Genomic DNA, 20,683 nt, shown 5'->3' on the forward strand with positions numbered 1-20,683 from the left:
CACAACCTTAGGTAGGTTATGTTAAATAGATTTCTTGTAATCGAATGTAGCAAGTTCTAATGATTATAAGTTCTCACTGCACTTGTGAAACCCAGTACTTGTTGTTATAAGTAGATAATTAAATTCTTCAATTTAATATATTCAACTTGCTAACAATTAACAACTGAAAGCAGACTCTTCAATCAATGGAGATGGTACATTTGTTTTCAGCATTACTACTCAATTAAAAGACCACTTGTTGGAGAAATCAAGTACTCATTTGGATATCAGCAAGATAAGACTCATCTCAAGGGTCTATCTTTGTGTCTAAGTCTCTAACTTGCCTGGGGGCCACACGCCATGACTGCTTTAGAAAGAAAACAACTTGCCTGAACTCACCACCATCCACAGCACACATTTGAAATAAAAAATATTTGTTGATATTTTGAAAATGAGGGCATAACAAGCACAGACAAGTTGTTCACAGGACTGAAATCATATTAATGTTGTTACAAAATAAAATTGTGTCACTGATGAATAATCTGATTTTCAAACAGGATTTAAAAATACTGCAAAAATGTTCACATATTTATATACATTAAGTTTATGAGGCTGACTTAAGACTGCAACAATTATATCATTACTATCCTCTTACATGTTAGTGTTTTTTATCTTTTAAAGTGCTTGCAATTGTACTTCATTGCATTTTCACAAGAACCTGCTATAAAGCAGGCAATGAAGATTTATATTATCTTCTTTGTTCACAGAAGAAATTTTAGTTTTCTAAAACCCAATGAGCAAAATAGGCCTCATTGTAAATTGGTGGCAAAGCTGTTCTATGTCATGCGGATGATAAGAACCATTCCAATCCAAGCCAATACATGGACTTTTTTTGACACAGAGTTATTTTAGTTGACTTCTATAGATAAGCTTATACTTATATTTGTTGAAATGAGTTTTAGTTGAGGCCTCTCTCACACTGGAAGACAAGCAATTTTTTTAAAAAATGGGAAACCAAAAAAAAAAAAAAAAAAGGGAAACCATGAGTAGACAAGAAGTATTTAACCAACAAAACAGTCCAAGGCATTTGGCTACTTAGAAAAAAACACAGAAATTTTATACTTAAAGGCATTACCATTATAGTTAAAAGAGCTTTAAAATAATGTTCTATATTCAAAGCATTATTATAACACTGAGCCTAAATAGTTAACAGTTTACTGGATCAGATATAAGATACTGTAAGTAACCATGACTGAGAGAATTTTCATGGCAGATTTAAAACTGGGTATAACATTATGATATTAAAAATAGTGTTTGGATAAGATACTGGATAAGAAAATTAGTACTGCAGACCACACCAATCACTGAAATCTCAAATCCTTTTTGAAAGTAATCAGAGAATCTTAAATAAAACACTAACCTGTATCACCTCTGTTCTGAAATATAGTCATGGCCTCAAGATTTAACGCACACACACCCCTCATGAAAGCTTTCTTCATGGAATCTTCAAAGTGCTCTTTTTCATGCTGCATCCTTTGGATCTCGGCTTTTGCATTTTCCAAAGCTCCAGATAACTAAAATCAGGAGAATTTTTAAAAAGAAGAAAAAAAACTGAGCTACAAGCAAGAATATAATTTATTGTTTTAAAAAAGAGACTTCTTATACTGTGAAGTTATTTTCATATGAAATACTAAAATCACTTTAGCATATACCTCTTCCGCTGACTCTTAAATTATTTTAGAAGATGCATTTTACCTCCAGTGTCTCCATCAACACAACATTTTCATTCCTAACTATAAGGTCAAGGTTTAAACAAAGGGAATTTCATACTGGCTTCAATCAGGACTGGTGTACTCTAATTATACAAAAGGCTATTATTTCTTACCATATACTTTTATGTAGGATAGTAAAATATACTGCCAGCAACAGTAACTGATTTCTTTTCTTTTTTTTTAGATAAGTGTTATCCATAGAATTTAAAGTGCAAAGTGGCATTAGGTACAACACTTTGCCATAGACCAAATCTAAAGGGACTATGTTTTTTTGCATGTCACTGTCAATCACAGAAAGTTATTTGCATAATAAAACTTTAAGAACTTAGTATAATAATGATGAAAAAAATTTTCCTTTTAATATTTGATTTCAAGAGGCCTACTGCATTCTTCAAATTTATTTTCCTTTTGGGTCTCAAATGTTTTCACATGGAAACAATGTTATATTATTGTTATAAGTCTAAATAAGTTCAATTTATATGCAACTGCTTTATATCAAACTTATAAAAACATAGTTTATTTAAAATAACATAAGGATCAACTTTCTTTTAAAAATTAACTTACTTAATTGGAGGCTAATTACTTTACAGCTGGAGAAGTAAATGGTAACCCACTCCAGTATTCTTGCCTGGAGAATCCCATGGATGCAGGAGCTTAGCAGGCTATAGTCCATGGGGTCGCAAAGAGTTGGACACAACTAAGCGACCTCACTTTCTACTTTACAATATTGTGGTGGTTCCTGCCATACATGGATGTGAATCAGCCACGGGTGTAAACATTTTTGTTTCTATTTATAGCTCAATAAAGGCCAGCAGAAGCCCAAGGAAGTATGCTTTCTTAGAGACGTAACGATCTGTGGGTGATTTACACTTCCAAGAGAAACATACATACAAGAGATGTACACAGGTCTGGAGGTCAAAGTTATAACCGGTTAAAAGAATAAATGAGTCTGCAAGTCTGACTTAGTGCTGCTCCTTCCCAACAGTCTGCCTGATCCCACAGCACAGTGAACGAAACTGGAGAAACAGGTTCCTTCGCCAGTGAGTGATAGCTCCCCAAGTTTTTAATTTTTATTTAAAAAGGAGAAAATAAAGCAAAAAACGTTTACCAGAGCAACTCTGGCTTCATAGTCATTGGAAATCTGGACACAGACTTCCTCAGCTCTGGCTTGACAAGCTCGTTCCACCACCTCCTTCCACTGCTTCTGTACTACGGCCCGCCAGCCTCTCCAGGCTTTCTTCAGTAAAGTTCGCCGAAAATACTGGTCAGCTAGTTTACTTTCATAAACCTGAATGAAAGTAATACACAAACTCAAAACACAGTGGACTGGTAAATATACTGGCAGTAGTAATACAAAACCTCGCCCTGTGGGGTGAGCGGGGTACATGCGTTAGCATTTCATACCGTGTACTCATGTTCTTCTCATGTGCGGATGGGAGGACAGGCTTAGAAGGTTAAGTGACATGCCCAGGTCACCCAGGCAGAAAGTGAAAAGCCAGCCTTGCCTCATTCCAGAGCCTAAGCTCTTACCCATTACATCACGGCTTTACGCAACTCATCAAGACAGGGGAGAAACAAAACACCGGATGGAAGAAAATGAGTGACTTGCCCATGCTATCTTGGTTGTGAATCTGATGACCTGGCTGAGAACAGGACTAGGTGCTGGATGGCAGCAAGGGTGGTGGTGTGGCTCGAGATGGCCCTTTCTCTCCAGCTCGTCGGCCACCACCATAAGCAGGTGAGTTTACACACTCTGCCATCATAATTTATAGCAAAGTGATCCCAGTAGGAACACATGCTATTCTTCTATCAAAGAATTTAAAGTCTCCTGAAGAAGCATTTCCAATTTTCTTAAAAAAGTTTCTATTCAAAAAGTGATGGCAACTTAAACTCTTGCAACTAACATTTGAACATAATATATTATCATTACATCACCCAATAAATTACCTTCAAAATATGACTCAATTTTAAATAGCCCTTTTAAATATGGTTAATGTAGATTTAATCTACTGGGATTAATAAAGGAAAGCACTAAGAAGTACTCTTAAAGGAGAAATCATACTCCATGACAATAACAGCCTTTTCCTTAAATATTACTCTCCTGGAACTAAGTGCATAAAGATTACTCCATTACTCACATGATTATCATAAATAAAATGCATATATACGTATGGATCTCCATCCCCTACCTTCTTGAGTCTTTGGCTTCTTGTGGGATACATATATACTTTCATACTTTTCTACTTCTGATACAATAATCTATTTTCAATTTATATTTACACTGATATATTGAGTCAGCTCACTTAATTAAAAGATATTCAAGTTTAAATTATATATAAACTAAGAACAATTTTTACAGAGCCTTATGGACATGGATTTTTAAAATTCTTGGCAAATTACACAACAAACATTTATGCAACTTTATAATGTATAAATATAGTACTGCCTCTTTAAAGATGATATATTCAGGCATTTTAGAAGTAGAAACAATAGAGGGAGCATACTATATGCTAAAGATGATAAATTCATGTAATTAAATCTGTATCAAATTTGTTAAAGGGGTTCCATCACCAGGACATCTGTAATTTAGGTACACTCTGTATTTAACCTATCATGACATAGAAAATGTATATCAACAAGTCTACAAAATATAAGTATTTTTTTCCCAAACGGTACCAACCTCAAGTTTAAATTAAGAGTAACATTAATTCATTTTGACTTATTAAAAAACAAGTCTTTCTCTGACTTGAACAAGAGTTCTAATACGTGATTCTAAATGCTTCTGAGTTTAGAAGTCATTAATAAGTATCAATCAGCTTTTGTTTTTCACACTTACATCCTGCCTTGATTTGACGTGGTTGATTCGCCAGTGGAAGAATGTTCTCATCAACTCTATCCTTTCCTTTTGCTTGCCTATGGCATGAGACAAGCTAGAAATCACCTGTAAACAGCAATGAGTAAAATGGTTTTTTTCATATATCAAAAAATGCTAGAAAGAATACTTATGGATCAAAACTGTATTCATCCAGGTAACCTCATTATCTTTAAAAAGACCAAAAAACTTCCCCATGTGAATACACTACTTATCAATGAATGAAAGGGAACAAAAGAGGAAAGAAATCTTCATTATGTGTATCCTGGTAATAATCAATAAAATGTGTGTATGAAAATTAATATGATCACTGGCATTTAATTCAAGAAAAACCATCATACATTTGAGAGTTTTGCTACATATACAAAATGTTTTTATTCACTAGACTTGAGGGCAGAGACCAGTTTTAAAATATCTTTCTAGTCCTTAAGTACCTTTAACAGCTTGGATTAGAAGTTCCTCAATAAATGTTTAATGATTTTCTGGATTGAACAAACTCATAAAAGTAAATAATTAATAGTTACATTTTAATGTACTTTTTCAGTGATATTATTCCTATTCTTAAAAAAAAAAAATCTATGAATGCTTTTAAATCCTGAGATAATATTCTCTCTTATAAAGAACTGAATAATTGAAATATATATCTAAAATGGGCCCATTAAAAGAGATTTAGTAAATTAGGCATATTTGCTGAGAGATATTTATTCTGGTTCTTTAAATAATTTCCAAAAGTGGAAAAGGGCAGGAATTCTAAGATACTAGTAATATTCTATTAAGCTGTGTAGTGGCACATGGCTGTTCACTTTGTTTTCAAAAACTAGATATGCATGTATACTCTTTTTGTGTGATACACTTTGAAACAAAAAAATCTAATAAAATATTTTAAAACTGTAGGACAGAGTTTTGAGGGTAATATAGAAAATGACTGAAATTAGTATCATTGTTTCAAAAAAGCAAGTTATGCAAAATGACTGATTTTACACTGCATCCTATGACACTCTCAAAAACTGTATTTAAAAAATAACCATAATCTTATCTAGTTCACTAAAATAGTGAGGGCTGCACCTGCAGACAAGTAGCTGAGGTGTCTGCTGCTTTCTGAAAGCCACCATCCTCCTGGGAGAGCTATAGGTTTGCTGCCCATCTGCTTTGTTCAAGGTGCTGTTGGGAAGCCCCAGATTAGCACAGACTTGAACCCTACTCTCAAGTTCTTAAGAGGCTAACAGAAAGCAAAGCAAACAGTGCTCTCGTGCTTATCAAGATAATGAAGAAAGGACTTCATGAATGGATAAAGACATATCACAGATAGAATGTGGGATATCTATACTCCTCCAAAAGGGTGGTTTAAAATGTGGGTAATGCTGGATCCCTGACATTCTCTTTAGGGCAGTTAGGAAGAAAAGATGGGAAAGAAAAAGAGAGTGTTCCCACACTCAATATAGCACTCTTACAGCACACTGAACGTGGTGACCAAGAGAAAATGACATGGTCCTAGCACAGTTAATGTGAAGAATAAAGCTTATTTCTATGCATCTACTTTCCTACTAGTTTCGGAAGTGAGCTTCCCTTTGTATCTGGTATGATCTAAACACTCAGTTCCTGGCATTTATTACCTAACAAGACATTTACTGACTCTCACTTAAAAAGCAGTATGAAAAAGAAGACCTCATCTTTTCTCCCAATGGAGACTTCATAGGTTTTCTGCAGCTCCTTCAAGCTGTTGATCTGGCTGCACAGTTGTTTTAAATCTGCTGCATGTTTCTCTCTCTCTTTTTTCATTTCCATTCGGTGCCAGTCAATAAAATTCAGTCTCCATTTACTTAGTTCAGATATGATGTTTGTCTGAAAAATAAATATGCTGACAATTAAGTAGTTTGCTCCTTAATGCTGCTTCATAAAATGACACCAAAATTAAGACAAAAATTTAAAAACTCAAAACAAGTATTCAACATAAGAGCTATTAAAACAAACATCCACCAATGAAAACGTTTCTATGTTCAGCAAGCCACAGCTCTTCTGAGTTCACACACCATACTAAGTACATACTTTTTTCTCCCATTTTAAGTTACATTTATGAAATCTTGAATGGCATCACTGGCTCAATGGACATGACTTTGGGTAAACTCCGGGAGTTGGTGATGGACAGGGAGGCCTGGCGTGCTGTGGTCCATGTGGTTGCAAAGAGTCGGACACGACTGAGCAACTGAACTGAACTGAACTGTGGAAAAACCACAGCCTTGACTATACTGTACATGCTAGAAAAGTGTCATTAAAATTTTTTAGGTCTCATTCATTACTAAATAGGACAGATAAAGTCAAGGACTTAAATATCTGTATTAAGGTGGATAAGAGAAAAAGGAAATGCAGGACCATGCCTGAGATCAAGCCACTGGACTGGGATGGTATTTAGACAGAGATGAACAGTAGAAACCATCAGAGTTGATGCTTTCTTCCTCCAAATCATTGATCACAATGGGCACCTTACAATGAATTGCTAAGACTGATTTTTACCCTACTGACGGGCATAAGCAAAAAAACCAAATAATCACGTTATCAAAAAAACAGCAGGGCTAACAGTAGGGTTAACTGAACATATGACAGTCTTTAAATGGTTGGCGGTGTACTACTCAGTGGACTTACATCACGGTTAGAAGCATGAAACCTGTTCCATGGAGAAAAATTATACTAAAAGATTACTTCTAGAATTTAAGGTTTCAAATACTGGAGAAAATATAGATGCCACAAAACTCTGATGACCATAATTCCTCCGTGTATGTGAACACTCAGTTTAGTTTTCTCAAACTATGTTTCAGAAAAACTGTCGTCTTCTCCACTATATTTTAAGCTGCAGAAAAACGGCCATTTCTGGAATACTTTGATTCACTTAGGGATCACTAACATCACCAAAAAAAAAAAAAAAAATTCTTATCAATTTATCAGTTATACCCTGTGGTTGCTATAAGTGGCTATAAAATGAACACATGTTGCTAAGATTGGATCTTATGCTTCATATAAAACAATTCCGCTAGTCACAGGCATGATGTGGGAAAGGTTCAGCAAGTGTCTCTCGCAGTCACACACGGGCTCAGCCATTCAAAATAGTGGAGAAGTTCAGTGGAGTATGCAGACCTGTTCCAGCAACTATCCAAAACTGTGCTATTCCAAGTAGGGCTTCTGAACCGTCACCTGGGAGCTTGTTAGCAGTGCTCCATCTTGGACCAGGACTGACTAAGAAGTTGCAGTTTATCAGAACCCCCAGGTGATTCATACGGGCAGTAACGACTGAGAAGCCCAGATTTACAACACTGGGCTGATCTTTGGCAACTACAGTTTGTTTTGTTTTTAACTTTTTAATTCAAAGAAATGAAGAATAAACAGTGGACTCGAGGAAAACTGCTACATTACATATTAAACAACTGTAATACCTTAAGACCTGAACTCCAGAGATCAAGCACATTTTCCATCTTTTGAAGGTTTTCATCAGAAACAACAAAATCAGTCACAATTATTTCATGGGCATCGATAGGACTGGAATTAGACCCTGGTGAGGAAGAGTCAACTAAAAGATTTGAACTGAAAAAATCCATGACTGGGTGAGGCGGCTTCCTTGGGGATGCTGGTGATGACCCTAGAAAAAAAGAAAAGTTGGAGTAATCTAATCTGTGCTCTAATCCAGCAGTTTTAAGAAAAACTGCCACACATTATAATGCATTAAATCTGTCTTAAGGGTACTGAGCATCTTATACAATTATTTTCAAAAGTACTGCTTAACAAATTACCCACACTAGCATTTAAAAATCCTTGCAGTAAGTAATATGCTGAAATTATTCCCCTTACTACCTGGATAATATTCACAAAAGCACAAAATGTTGTACATTAACAAAAACAAGCTAAGGAAAAGTCATACCATCTGTCTTTGAATGAACTGAAGTATTTAAATCACATCCTTTTCCAACTTCCATCCTTGTTTTTCTCACTGCAGGGCTATTTCCTGATGAAAAGAAACAGGTTTTTCTTTTAATTAAATCAGTCTTATATAAAATACCTAATCACACATACCTAATTGAAGAAGGTAGCTGTGCACAAGTAAGATTTTAGAACAAGGAAAATACAGTAGGCTAGGGACAGGAACACTAAGACAAAGAATAAGAAGGAAGGAAAAACTGTGAGACTTGAAAATGTCTTACTGCATCATTAATAAGTTTAATTCACCCAACAAATATGGATGAAAAAGACTTCAGTTTACTAGTGGCATTCAGTTCATACTGATATAGTATAAATGTCATGTCCTACAACACTGGACATTTCTAGGGCCTGCTGCTTTTCACTAGCTCTACTAAAACTTAAGTGACACTGGTTCCCTCCAAATGGGGACTTCTTTACTTCTACCTCAGAAACCTTTAGTCAATACATGGCAAAAAGGAAACTGGAAAAGAACCTCACAAGGATGGCTTTGTGAGAGGCTTAGATACTTCGCCAGCTTCAACACAACCTTCTTTACACCAAGCAATGGCAATACCACAAGTAAAGAGAATGGGGTGATAAATTTACGAAGTTCACTCTAAGTCTATGTATGGATAAGAATGTCTAAATTCACTGAATGTTAGGCATGTCGATCTCAAACATTTTTGGAAAGGGCAGAGCATAAGCAAATACTATCATTGTTGTTGTTCAGTCACTCAGTCCTGTCCAACTCTTTGCGACCTCATGGACTGCAGCACACCAGCTTCCCTGTCCTTCACCATCTCCCAGAGCTTGCTCAAACTCATGTTCATTGAGTCAGTGATGCCATCCAATCATCTCATCCTCTATCATCCCCTTTCCTCCTGCCTTCAATCTTTGTCAGCATCAGGGTCTTTTCTAATTAGTCAGCTCTTCACATCAGGTGGCCAAAGTACTGGAGCTTCAGTTTCAGCATCAGTCCTTCTAATGAATATTCAGGGTTGATTTCTTTTAGGATTGACTGGTTTGGTCTCCTTGGAAGTCCAAGGGACTCTCAAGAGTCTTTCCCAACACCACAGTTTAAAAGCATCAGTTCTTTGGCGTTCAGCTTTCTTTATGGTCCAGCTCTTACATCCATCATGACTACTGGAAAAACCACAGCCTTGACTATACTGTACATGCTAGAAAAGAAAAAGACCAGCATCCTTAGGTCCTAAAGACTGCCTGCATGTGTGCATGTGGACTCAAGTCATGTCCGACTCTTTGCAACCCCATGGACTGCAGCTGGCCAGGCTCCTCTGTCCATGGGATTTTTCAAGCAAGAATATGGGAGTGGGTTGTCATTCCCTCCTCTAGGGGATTTCCCGACCCAGGGATTGCACCCATGTCTCCTGCAAGGGCAGGCGAATTCTTTTACCACCGAGCGGCCTGGAAAGCCCCAAGTGATTGCTGTAGGAGAGTGTTTGGGTTTGGGTTTGCTCAGTAGAAAGTGCATGTAATTAAAACATGTCAAGATCACTCATAGTGAATGAATAAATCCAAAGGTCTTATCTTTTGAAGATCAACAAAATTTGGGCAGAAACTGCTTAGTGCTAGTACGTTTCAGTGTTAGAAGAAATACACGTGTTTTGAGGTTCTGGATCTGTTTGTTGATCCAGTGCTGTAGGCTAGAAGCAATGAAACTCCACGTCTACGGAGGGAGAGAACGACAGACCCAGGGTTGTGGCCCCCGAGGTGCCTAAGAGCCTGAGGCTGGGCTGGTTGCGCTGCACGCTCGGAGGACGGTCTTTGGGGTTTACTTGCTGCTAATAACTGCCCGTTATCAGGGCCAATCCAGGAGGGTGGTCTGTGCCCCTGGAAAGAACACTCATTTTGAACGAGCTGTTTGGGATCTTGTACTGAATAAGGAACAGATAGTAAAAGGAGCTTCATCCTCCTTTCTCCACCTTTCACTCACTCATCTATCAATACACATCCTGGTTTGTATTAGTTCTCAGTTCTGTCAGCAACACAGTTCCCAGGTGGGTCCGTCTTCGTGGTGACAATCCAGACAGCCCTCCAGGCCCAGATAAATACTGCTGATAAAGTCCAAGCACATGATTATGAACTTAAGGGGTTCTGAGGGCTATCTATAGACTATCTCTAATTTGGGGACTTGGGCATTTCATTTCCAATGTTTCTTGGCATAAAACCATTGTATTGAAAGAGATGCAACACATTTCACTAAGAGACATATAATTGCCACAGCATTTGCTTTAATTTTATGATTTTTCATAAAATAGTCAAATGAAGTTCAAATAAAAATTCAACTGTCATATAAGAGCCAAGAAAAACATATTAAAATGTAAACTCTCCCCGAGATGACAGATATACAATGCTGATGAGAAGAAGCACTAGAGAAGTGTTTTCGCTATCATATGTCAACAGAATTAAAAAGCTCAGTAACATATTAAATTAAGGGACATCTCGAAAAATATACATAACCTGGATTTTGAAGAATATCATCAATTATAGTAGGAATTTTAACATCTGGCACTGCTTCTCCCTTTGAATGAGACAGCTGTGAAGCACCTGCTTCAGTATTTGGAGTCACTACAGCGTAACGAAGCAGTTCTTCATACTCTTCCTGTGAAAAGCCAACAAAAAATAACGCAGTATATCCCTGTCACAATGGACATTCTGGTAAAGGAATGGTCACAAAGATGTTCTCTACTTCAGTTTCCAAAACAGTATGCCCAAACAATAGAAAGAAATGGGTACTTGGGATTTATGTTTTTCATTCGTCATTTACTTACTCTCTTGTAGAAAATGAAATTTCTTAAAAACAAGCAAGAAAATGCAACAAATAGACCTACCCAATTTCTTCTGGTGATAAAGCTTTAGTACCCATATTCCTTCAGCATGTCCATTTAAAACAGTGACACAAAGATTACCTGGGGCACTTTCCTGGAGCCTATCAGCCTCTATAACAGAAGAACCTTCTCTCAACTGGCAACTGCTTGCAGGTGAGAAAAAGACCCAGTCACGTCGCCGCCTGTTTGGAACTTAGTTCCACGATGCTGCTCCCAAAGACTCAACAGTGGGAAGGTCTAGGGATGAAAAGTAGCTTTCGCTCTTGTTGCCCCCTGCCCCACCCAGTTCTATAACCACTCTGAGTCTCTTCATATACAAACATGGAAAGAGTGTAAGAGAAATGCTGGAAGAGAAAGAATAATAAAGTGAAAAAGAGAACACGGTTGCCAACCTGTTCAGTTCTACCTGCTGGCAACATGAGAAAAGAGGATGAAAACATGGCAGGTCACCAAGTGTAGGCCTTACAGGAATAAGCCTCAAAGTTAAAAAAAAAAAAAAAAAAAAGGAATTTCCTGACACAGATAGATATTTATTTAGCCAAATCAAAAAAATTCTATCAGTACTGGAACTTAGTCTCTGTTCAAAAGGGGCTGGTCACTGAGGCAACATATATTCCTATTAAGGACGTCTAAGAGTCTTTTTTTTTTTAAATTAATTCATTTATTTTGGCTGTGTTGGGTCTTAGTTGTGGCACGCAGGATTTTTAGTTGCAGCATGCAGCTAGCTAAAGCCCCTCTAAGAGTCTTATGGCATGGACCTAGAGAACGTCTTTGCATTAAAATTTGGGGGAAGGTTTAAAGGCATATGAAGTGTCCTGCTCTAAACTATTATTTAATATTAATTTTTCTCCATAAAAAGTTCAGATACAGAAAATCCCATTATCATCATTTCATTAGTCATAAGTGTCTTATTATTTGACTCACCATCAGGATGAAGAGCTAAGTGATGCCTCAAATTACCTCCTTGAAATGTGCTAAATTGAATTAACAGCAATTGTCTAAATCAAAGAAAGAGCCCTACCTTTAATAAGAACATTATGATACAGTATAGGTGTTTGAAAATTAGCAACCGTATTATTTCCCTATGGGTTTCTGTGAGTAAGAATATTTAACTAAACACACCCAAGTATTTTGCTATCAATTAACTTTTTAGAACCTACTTCCTCTGGAGGCAATACCAACTAGAGGTAGCCACATCAGCTCTGCTCTGGAATAAATTGTGCTCCAGGAATGGAAGGGAAGGGACAGTCAATGACTAACTCATGGCTTCCCTAGTTTGACCTCAGAAAAGGGAGAAAGATCCAAACACATATTTCTAAGTTCTCACAACAATCAGTATGAGTTAAAGGGGATGTAAATACGTATACATTAATAGTGTTCAGTATACATATATATTTTAACTTACTTTAGAGAAAAAAAATGGAAAAATTAGTCATTTAAACAATTATTTACATTTCATATATGCAGACACAGGCCAAATCGGTTATTTTTTAGTTTAGGGTAAAAATAATATCATCTTTCTTTTTCGTACCTTTTAAAAAAATTGGAGTATATTTTTTTTTTTATTTTTAAGAATTTACTTATTTTTATTGAAGGTTAATTGCTTTACAGTATTGTGCTGGTTTCTGCCAAACATCAACAGGAATTAGACACAGGTATACCCATGTCCCCTCCCCCTTAAACCTCCTTCCCGCCTCCCTCCCCATCCCACCTCTCGAGGTCGTTACAGAGCTCCAATTTGAGCTCCTGAGCCATACAGCAAACTCCCATTTGCCTGTCTATTTCACATGTGGTGACGTATATTTCCACGTCACTCCTTCATACAACCCACCCTCTCCTTCCTTCCCTCCCCCAGCCCCATGTCCGTAACTCTGCTCTCTCTGACTGTGTCTAAAATCGGAGTACAATTGCTTTCCAATGCTGTACAGAAACAGCATCGGCATAGGAACACATACATCCCCTCACTTGGAAGCCTCCCTCCCACCCCACCCCTCTATTCCACCCCATTAGGTCATCACAGAGCAGGGAGCTGAGCTCAGTAATATCTTCTTAACTGTCAGAGATAACCTGCCTTAAGGTAAAAAAGAATCCTAAAGTAACGACCAAAACTTGTCATTCTGCCTCCCCCTTCAGTTGCTGGACTGATGTGACCCTGAAACACAGCTGAACCCATGCACGCCAAGTGTGGTCAGGGCAACAGGCTGATACTTTGGAGTTGTGATTAGAGGAGATTGTAAGAGAGTGAGTGCTACGGATGCTGCCCAGCCTTCAGCATCCATCATCAATGGTTCTAGGAAGAATTCACACGTGGGGAACAGTAATGAAACGCCCTCAAGGGGAATACTGACTTACGAGGGGCTTCTGTACCAAGTGTCTGGTGTTAAATATTTACCATATATGTCAAAGTATATAGTCACTTTATGTTATCTTACACATTATTTTCAGGATTTATATTTTTTAATGTTTCCAGTAATGGAATATGGGCAGGCTTTCAACTGTTGTCAAGGACCAGTAGGGTCATAAGTTGAGAAAACAGAATCTCAGTTAGGGTGGCATTCTGAGCACAGGTAACCAATAACACAGAATGATTTCTGGCATGTCTAGAAGATTCTTTCCCCTCCATCTTTTAAAATTCTACTCTACAGATTTCCTTTGACATAAAGCTTTGTTTCTTGACAAAAATGACATGAGATCTTACAAGGTGTTCATCTTATAAGGTCTTATAAGGGTTCTGGACCCAACAATTACAAAGCGTGATTTGTAAGCAATTCTGACACCACTTGGGTGTCTCAGTTCCGACCCTTTCTAGCAGAGCTGGCGTCAGATTGCGCAGGTGGAGGGTTAGTCCGCATGACTGCCCTCCCCGCCCTACACTTCAGACGTCAGTCACAAGTCCAGGTTATCACCTGTGCCTCAGACCAACCAGCTACGGACCAGAGGTTCCAAAGACCCCCTCCATGGGTTTGACTAATTTGCTAGAGGGCTCACAGTGCTCAGAGAAACATAACACTTACTAGATCACCAGTTTATTATAAAAGGCGGGACTCCAGGAACAGCCAGGGGGAAGGGATATACAGGGCAAGGTTTGGGGAAGGGGCATGGCGCTTTCATGCCCTCACCCGACAGGCCAGTCACCCCACACTTCCATGTGTTCTCCCGCGGGAAGTTCCCCAAACCCAGTCCTTTTGGGTTTTTATGGGGCTTTATTAAATAGGCACAATTGATTAAATCAATGACCACTGGCGACTGATTCAACTTCCAGGCCCTCTCCCCTCCCTCAAGGTGGGGCAGTGTGTGTGACTGAAAGTTCCAACCAGCTAATCACGTGGTTGGCTTTCTCCTAGCAACCAGTCTTCATCCTTGGCTGAAGTCTAAAAGTCACATCATCACCGTAACAAAAGATACCTTCATTTCCTCACTAGTTAGGAAATTCCAATATTTTTAGGAGCTCTGTGCCAGAAATGGGATGAAGGCCAAATATTTTAATTATAAATCACAGTATCACTGGTATACCTAAGTTAAACTGTTCTCTTTTGAAGAAGGTGGAATACAGAAAAGATGAAGGATGCAGTAAAGCACTGTCACCTAAAAAGAAAGCACAAAGTGGGAGAGGTACCATTCAAAGGGAAGGCGAGGATGAAACATCTATGTCATAATTCCAGACCACTTTTACCCTAGTAAAAACTCACGGATACTTTTCCAACAGCTTCCCAATTCCTAAACCTGTAATATCAATTAAAGGGACACATTTGTTTCATAAAATATTTCCCTAAAGCTTCTGTCATCTACTACGGTGTCAACAGCCACTTACTCTCCTTAGGCATAAACATACTACCCAGCTTTGCCCCTCTTAAGAGGGAGAAAACCCAAGATACACCATGTCAGTATTCTCTCATTCAAAATCTCCTCTAGAAATCTTAATTCATATTTTTGATGATAAAACATTTAGAACTGAAAGAGATTTAAAACATTTCATATAAGAGCCGCACCTTGCATAGCCGGGGTACCTGTCACTGCCCAGGTCCTGGGCACCAGCAGGAGCTCAGTGGTGTGGCAACAGGGGCCAGAACCAAGAGTGGAACACTGGGGCGTCTAGGGCCCCAGAACTCTGGATAGTTTCCACAGCAGACTGATTTGTATTAAAGTGAAAGCAACATTCATGAGAGAGAGCTACAAAGAGAAAATTTCAACAGAAAAGTGTTTCTTCAGATTTTCAGCTTCTCCTCTCATTGTAGTGTTTGGAGCTTTGGTACAGAGAATGCTAGAAGAGTTCATGATTATTTTCTGAAAGGTTAATTAAAACAATGCAAGGTATTTTTCCAAGTGTGTAAAATAATTCCCAACATTTGATATTATTATAATTTTACACACATTATAAACATATTATACTTATAAATGTAAATGCCATGAATGAACGAGAAATGTATTCCCAGTTTTCCCTCATACTGTCATGTACTTGAAATAAGTAAGTTATAGTAAATTTAGACATGTCTTCCTACCTGAAGATCTGAGGATACAGAACTGTCTCTGTCGGAGTCTTTTTGCAAAACCGGAGGTAAGCATATCTCCCCGTCTGATGACATTCTGTATAAATTCTATAAAACAGTAAAAGCTAACTTTAGTTTATTTTTTTTGCAATATTTAAACTAAAATAAAATGCTTTATAAATATGAGTGTGTGTGTGTTTGTGTCTAATAACATCCTATCCTGGAAACAATAATCATTCAACATGTTAAAATCATTCAACATAATGAACACCCACAGACAAAAATCACTGGGTAAGAAAAAAATACTCAGCTCCCAAGTAGTGAGCCTATGATGTGGTCAAGGAGATGAGGTAAATACATGAAAGACTAAAGGAAAGTGGAAGCTCCTCAGAAAAAGCCACAGTGTGGGCTAAGAGAGAGTGACTGCCGTTCAACAACGTTTGAGCACCTGGCTGCTGTGTCTTCTCCTATGAGACACTGAACCAAGAGAGAAGGAATAATTTGTGTAAATTCTCTTCTTGTGGAACTGACCTTTTGGGAATACTCTTTTAAGAAAAGCAAGATTATACAGAACAACAAATTCTAATACCATGCAAAGAAATACTGTTTAAGATCTTAACCAAAAAATAAGTCACAATATAAGTACTTTTTAGTGACAAGTACATACATTACTTAAAAGGCAATAGTGACTATTCAAAATGATCTGAATACCAGTTATATGCAAGACTTGGGGAGAAAGTTAAGGTGAAGAAGTCCTTGTCCTCAAGGTCTCTGCAATCTACAAGAAGGGCTAGACATGCATATGCTGCTGATGCTGATGCTGCTAAGTCGCTTCAGCCGTGTCCGACTCTGTGCGACCCCACAGACGGCAGCCCACCAGGCTCCCCCGTCCCTGGGATTCTCCAGGCAAGAACACTGGAGTGGGTTGCCATTTTCTTCTCCAGTGCATGAAAGGGAAAAGTTAAAATAAAGTCGCTCAGTCGTGTCCAACTCTTAGTGACCCATGGACTGCAGCCTACCAGGCTCCTCCGTCCATGGGATTTTCCAGGCAAGAGTATTAGAGTGGGTCACCAGTGCCTTCTCTGCATGCATATAGTAGTAATTACTTTTGAAAAAAGTGCTGTTAGATCCTAAAACAACAGAGGCACAAAGTAGAAAGGTTGGAGTAGCCTTTTTCATGGGGTAGGATGGGGAGGGTGTGAAGAAACGGGAACAGCCGATTGGGGTGTTGAGACCTGAAAGACAGATAAAAGATACAGGATATGAGAGGCAACAGTGCAGTGTAAGCAAAGACAAAGAGATGCAGACACATATGCCAGGAACTGCAAGAATTTCCTGAGGCTGGAGCAAAGGGCACAGATCAGGGTTTGGCTAAGGATGAAACAGGCAAAGTGAGGAGCTGCCAGATCATGGAAGATCACAATACATCATGTTAAAAAAAGTTTCGTCTTTTTTCTAAAAGAAGTTATTAAAGTCTTAATTAAACAAGTGATAACATGATCAGGCTTGTCTTTTAGAAAGATCACTCTGGCAGCTTTCAGGATAGATTTGAGAGGTGGGATATGAAAGAGAGAGCAATTGAGAGCCAACTGCAGTAGTCCAAGAGATATGTGTTCCTTCTGGCAGTAATGGAGGAGATAAATGGGGTCAGAGGTATGACTGCAAGTTGCGCTCTGGCAGTGGAAATTTGAGACTGTGATCAACAATCGGTTAAGGGGTTAAAGGGAAGAACTGCTGCTCTGGTCCAGATTTCTGGCTGGCAATGATGGATGGTGGTGATACTCCCCAAGGCAAGGAATACAGGAAGGTAAGTAGACTGGGGGAAGGGTAATATGGTCTCATCATCAGACTTCCTGGGGTGAGGTGACTCTAAGGCACTGAAGTGAGGCTGCAAGTATGGAGTATCTGACCATGCCAGTTATTTGATGCACAAGTCCAAATACTGCCGTCCACAATGGCTACAAGGTGAAAGGTGCTTCTTGGGGTTAAGCAAAGTGGAAGCCCTGCACTGGAGGTAAAGGTTTGGGAATTCATTTTGAGGAATCAGCATAATGGGAACTGCTGATAAAAGGGAGAGGTTAAGATCACCTAGGAAAAGAAGTGTGAGTTCTTATTCTGAGGTCCCTAGACCCAAACCATGTGCAGTATTTTTAGCACATGCATATTTTTCTAGGAAGAGGCTCCTCATCTTCCAATATGTGTCCAGAGGGTACTATAGTCTTAGTAAAGTTAAGGACCACTACTGTAGCTGGGCTGGGCTTCCCTTGTGGTTCACTCAGTAAAGAATCCACCTGAAATGCAGAAGACCTGGGTTCAATCCCTGGGTCAGGAAGATGCCTGGAGAAGGAAATGGCAACCCACTCCAGTATTCTTGTCTGGAAAATGCCATGGACAGAGGAGCCTGTCGGGCTCCATGGGGTCGCAAGAGTGGGACATGACTTAGTGATTACACCACCACCACTGTAACAAGAGGAGAGTTAAAATCAGAACTGCTAATATTTAAAGGGTAAGTGAAGAGGAACCAAAAACGATGGAAAAGGAAGTCAGAACAGTAGAACCCTGAGAACAGCATCACAGGAACCTCCAGGAGGGAGTGGTCAGGGACAGACGCCAAGGGAAGATGAGAATCTGACAGAATCCCTTGAGTTTGGCAATCAGAAGTTGCTGGGGCATTTGCCTGGACAATTTCAGCGGAAAGTAAAACAAGTCTTAATCAAGTAGGCTGAAAATTACCAGATGAAGAAATTGAAGGAGAAAGGGCAGATCCAGGTAGAAGTGCAGCATTAGAATGGAAACACAGACTGAGGCTAGACTATGGAAAAGAAATGTTAACTGTATGCAGTGAGCATTACTGTGTAGACACAAGATAAGTAAACTAAATCTCAGCATGAGTGACTTTAGTTAAGCCAATTAGGGAGGATAAAATAAGCACATGCATTTGCAGAAGGAAGGCTGCTTTAAGGGACTCAAATCCACCACTGTGGTAACTTTGTCCTTTCTATTTCCATTTAGTTCTTCCTTTAGGATGCGTTTGAAGATTGGTAATAAGGGGGGCTGGGATTGGGGGTACTGGTAATACGGGGGTTGGGATTGGGGGTCACATCTCAAAAAGAGTTTCTTAATATATATACCGCACACACAAAACAAACACTGTACTTTTAGAAAATATGCTATAAATCTTCCCATCTGCCCTGCTTTGATGACATCAAAGTCTGGCAATTTATCTAAAACCCTACAACAGTAGCATTTTCCTTATTGTTTCTAGTTCTGAGACAAAGGAGAAAAATGAAACTTGCTTTGATGGAAAGCAGATGCACATCAGATAATCAAATTTTCAGAATTCTCTAAACCAAGATCTCAGAAATCACGACATAAAAAGTTCTGAGCGCTTGTCTATGGCTAAAGAAGTCAAATTAGATCTTGGTAATTACCTGGCTGTTAAGGGAAGCAGGGTCCAGGAATTCAAATTAACCCCAAGAGGCACTGGAAGAGTGAGTTACCGTGCGAGCTGGCAGCTGAGTGACGTCCCCGAGCCCTTGACCTGTCCTACCTGCAGGCAAGGAGAGGGGGTGCGCCAGGCCCTCCCCACGCCACGGACTACAGCAGAGGAAGAAGCAGCTGCGAGCAAGCACAGGGCTACAAGTTCTCTCACCTCCGCGTCACATCAAAATGTTACTTAAAAACAACAAAGGGTCACACACGGTCATTTTACCCCATATGTCTTAAATGGCCCGAACCTACAGCTGCAATACCGTTATTACACTTCAGGCAACTTTCCTTCCTGCCCTCTCTTCCCCGACGCCGAGGAGGGGAAACCCCTCGATCTCGCCGTCCCGCAGAGCAGCTCAAGGGCCCTACTTTCCCGAAGACGCCCCCAACCCTGTCGTGTCCGATTCCCAGGGGCTGCAAACCCGGCCGGGGCTATTTAAACCCCACTCCAGAACCTCCGCCAGGGGCGCCGCTTACCCACCGCCCAGGCGCTCTGCAAACCCCAACTCCCCGCTCCGCGTCTTCTACCCTCGTCGCCGCTGCAACAACAGCGAGTCCGGCAGCTTCCCCAGCAGCAACCTGACAGTTTCAAACTGGAAAGAGGAAGTAAAGACGGCCCCAGGCATTGGCCGCGAGCTTCAGCAACCTGCCGTCTGATTGGTCCGCGCTTCGGGGGCGGGGCCCCGCACCGGGGAAGGGCGCATCCGGAATGAAGTTGTTTCGGGAGAGCCGCAGCCTGGCTATGGCTGGTTCGGAGAGGGCGGAGTCTTAGGTAGCTCCGCCCCGCGTTCAGAAGCCCGGGGTCAGTGCGGGTCTGGCCTGCGGGGTACCTCCTGGGACCTGATTTTGTTAGACTGCCAAGCAGGACTGAAGTCAGCTAGGGCGGAATACTGGTGTCTTTTCGACAGTGCCCGTAGTCTATGTGTGTGGTCCTCAGGCATATGAATCTTCTTCCTCGGGTGCCCCACGACAGAATTACTACCCTCGCCACCTGCTGATTCCTTCGGTCTTGAGCAAGACTGAATTTTTCACAGAGACCAACAGTGATTATGATTGCAGGGGTCTGCGGACCACACTTTACGAAACTGCTAGTCTAGGTTATATTAATGACTTCAAACGTGTCAGATAGCAAGGCAAGCCCTTCTGGCGAAGCGAGCGCTGCCCTTAGAGTCATCGTTAAGTACATCCTGGTTGTATCACCTACTTACTGTCACCTTGGATAATGCTATCCACATATAGGGTTGTAGGGGGATTAAATGACTCACTATATTTAAAATACCTGTCACGCAC

General features: G+C 39.7%; 1 protein-coding gene across 7 annotated transcripts in view; it reads right to left on the minus strand.

Moving 5' to 3' along the window:
- Positions 1-20,001, minus strand: part of POC5 (POC5 centriolar protein) — a 29,969-nt gene extending 9,968 nt beyond the window's left edge. The window contains exons 1-9 of one of the 7 annotated variants that reach the window (XM_070468560.1): positions 19,875-20,001; positions 15,917-16,012; positions 11,050-11,191; positions 8,531-8,614; positions 8,049-8,251; positions 6,289-6,465; positions 4,588-4,692; positions 2,860-3,039; positions 1,400-1,553 (exon numbers count right to left, since the gene is read on the minus strand). In XM_070468560.1, coding sequence (XP_070324661.1) covers positions 1,400-1,553; positions 2,860-3,039; positions 4,588-4,692; positions 6,289-6,465; positions 8,049-8,251; positions 8,531-8,614; positions 11,050-11,191; positions 15,917-16,000 — 1,129 coding nt within the window. In that variant the 5' untranslated portion in view covers positions 16,001-16,012; positions 19,875-20,001. Of the gene's footprint in view, positions 1-1,399; positions 1,554-2,859; positions 3,040-4,587; positions 4,693-6,288; positions 6,466-8,048; positions 8,252-8,530; positions 8,615-11,049; positions 11,192-11,498; positions 11,901-15,406; positions 15,865-15,916; positions 16,013-19,335; positions 19,437-19,870 lie in introns of those variants that run through there. The other 6 variants (XM_070468559.1, XM_070468561.1, XM_070468562.1 and 3 more) reach the window with 6 other exon arrangements.
- Positions 20,002-20,683: the final 682 nt, after the last annotated feature.

Source organism: Odocoileus virginianus, chromosome 6 (genome assembly GCF_023699985.2).
Source record: "Odocoileus virginianus isolate 20LAN1187 ecotype Illinois chromosome 6, Ovbor_1.2, whole genome shotgun sequence".
NCBI classification, from domain to species: domain Eukaryota; kingdom Metazoa; phylum Chordata; class Mammalia; order Artiodactyla; family Cervidae; genus Odocoileus; species Odocoileus virginianus.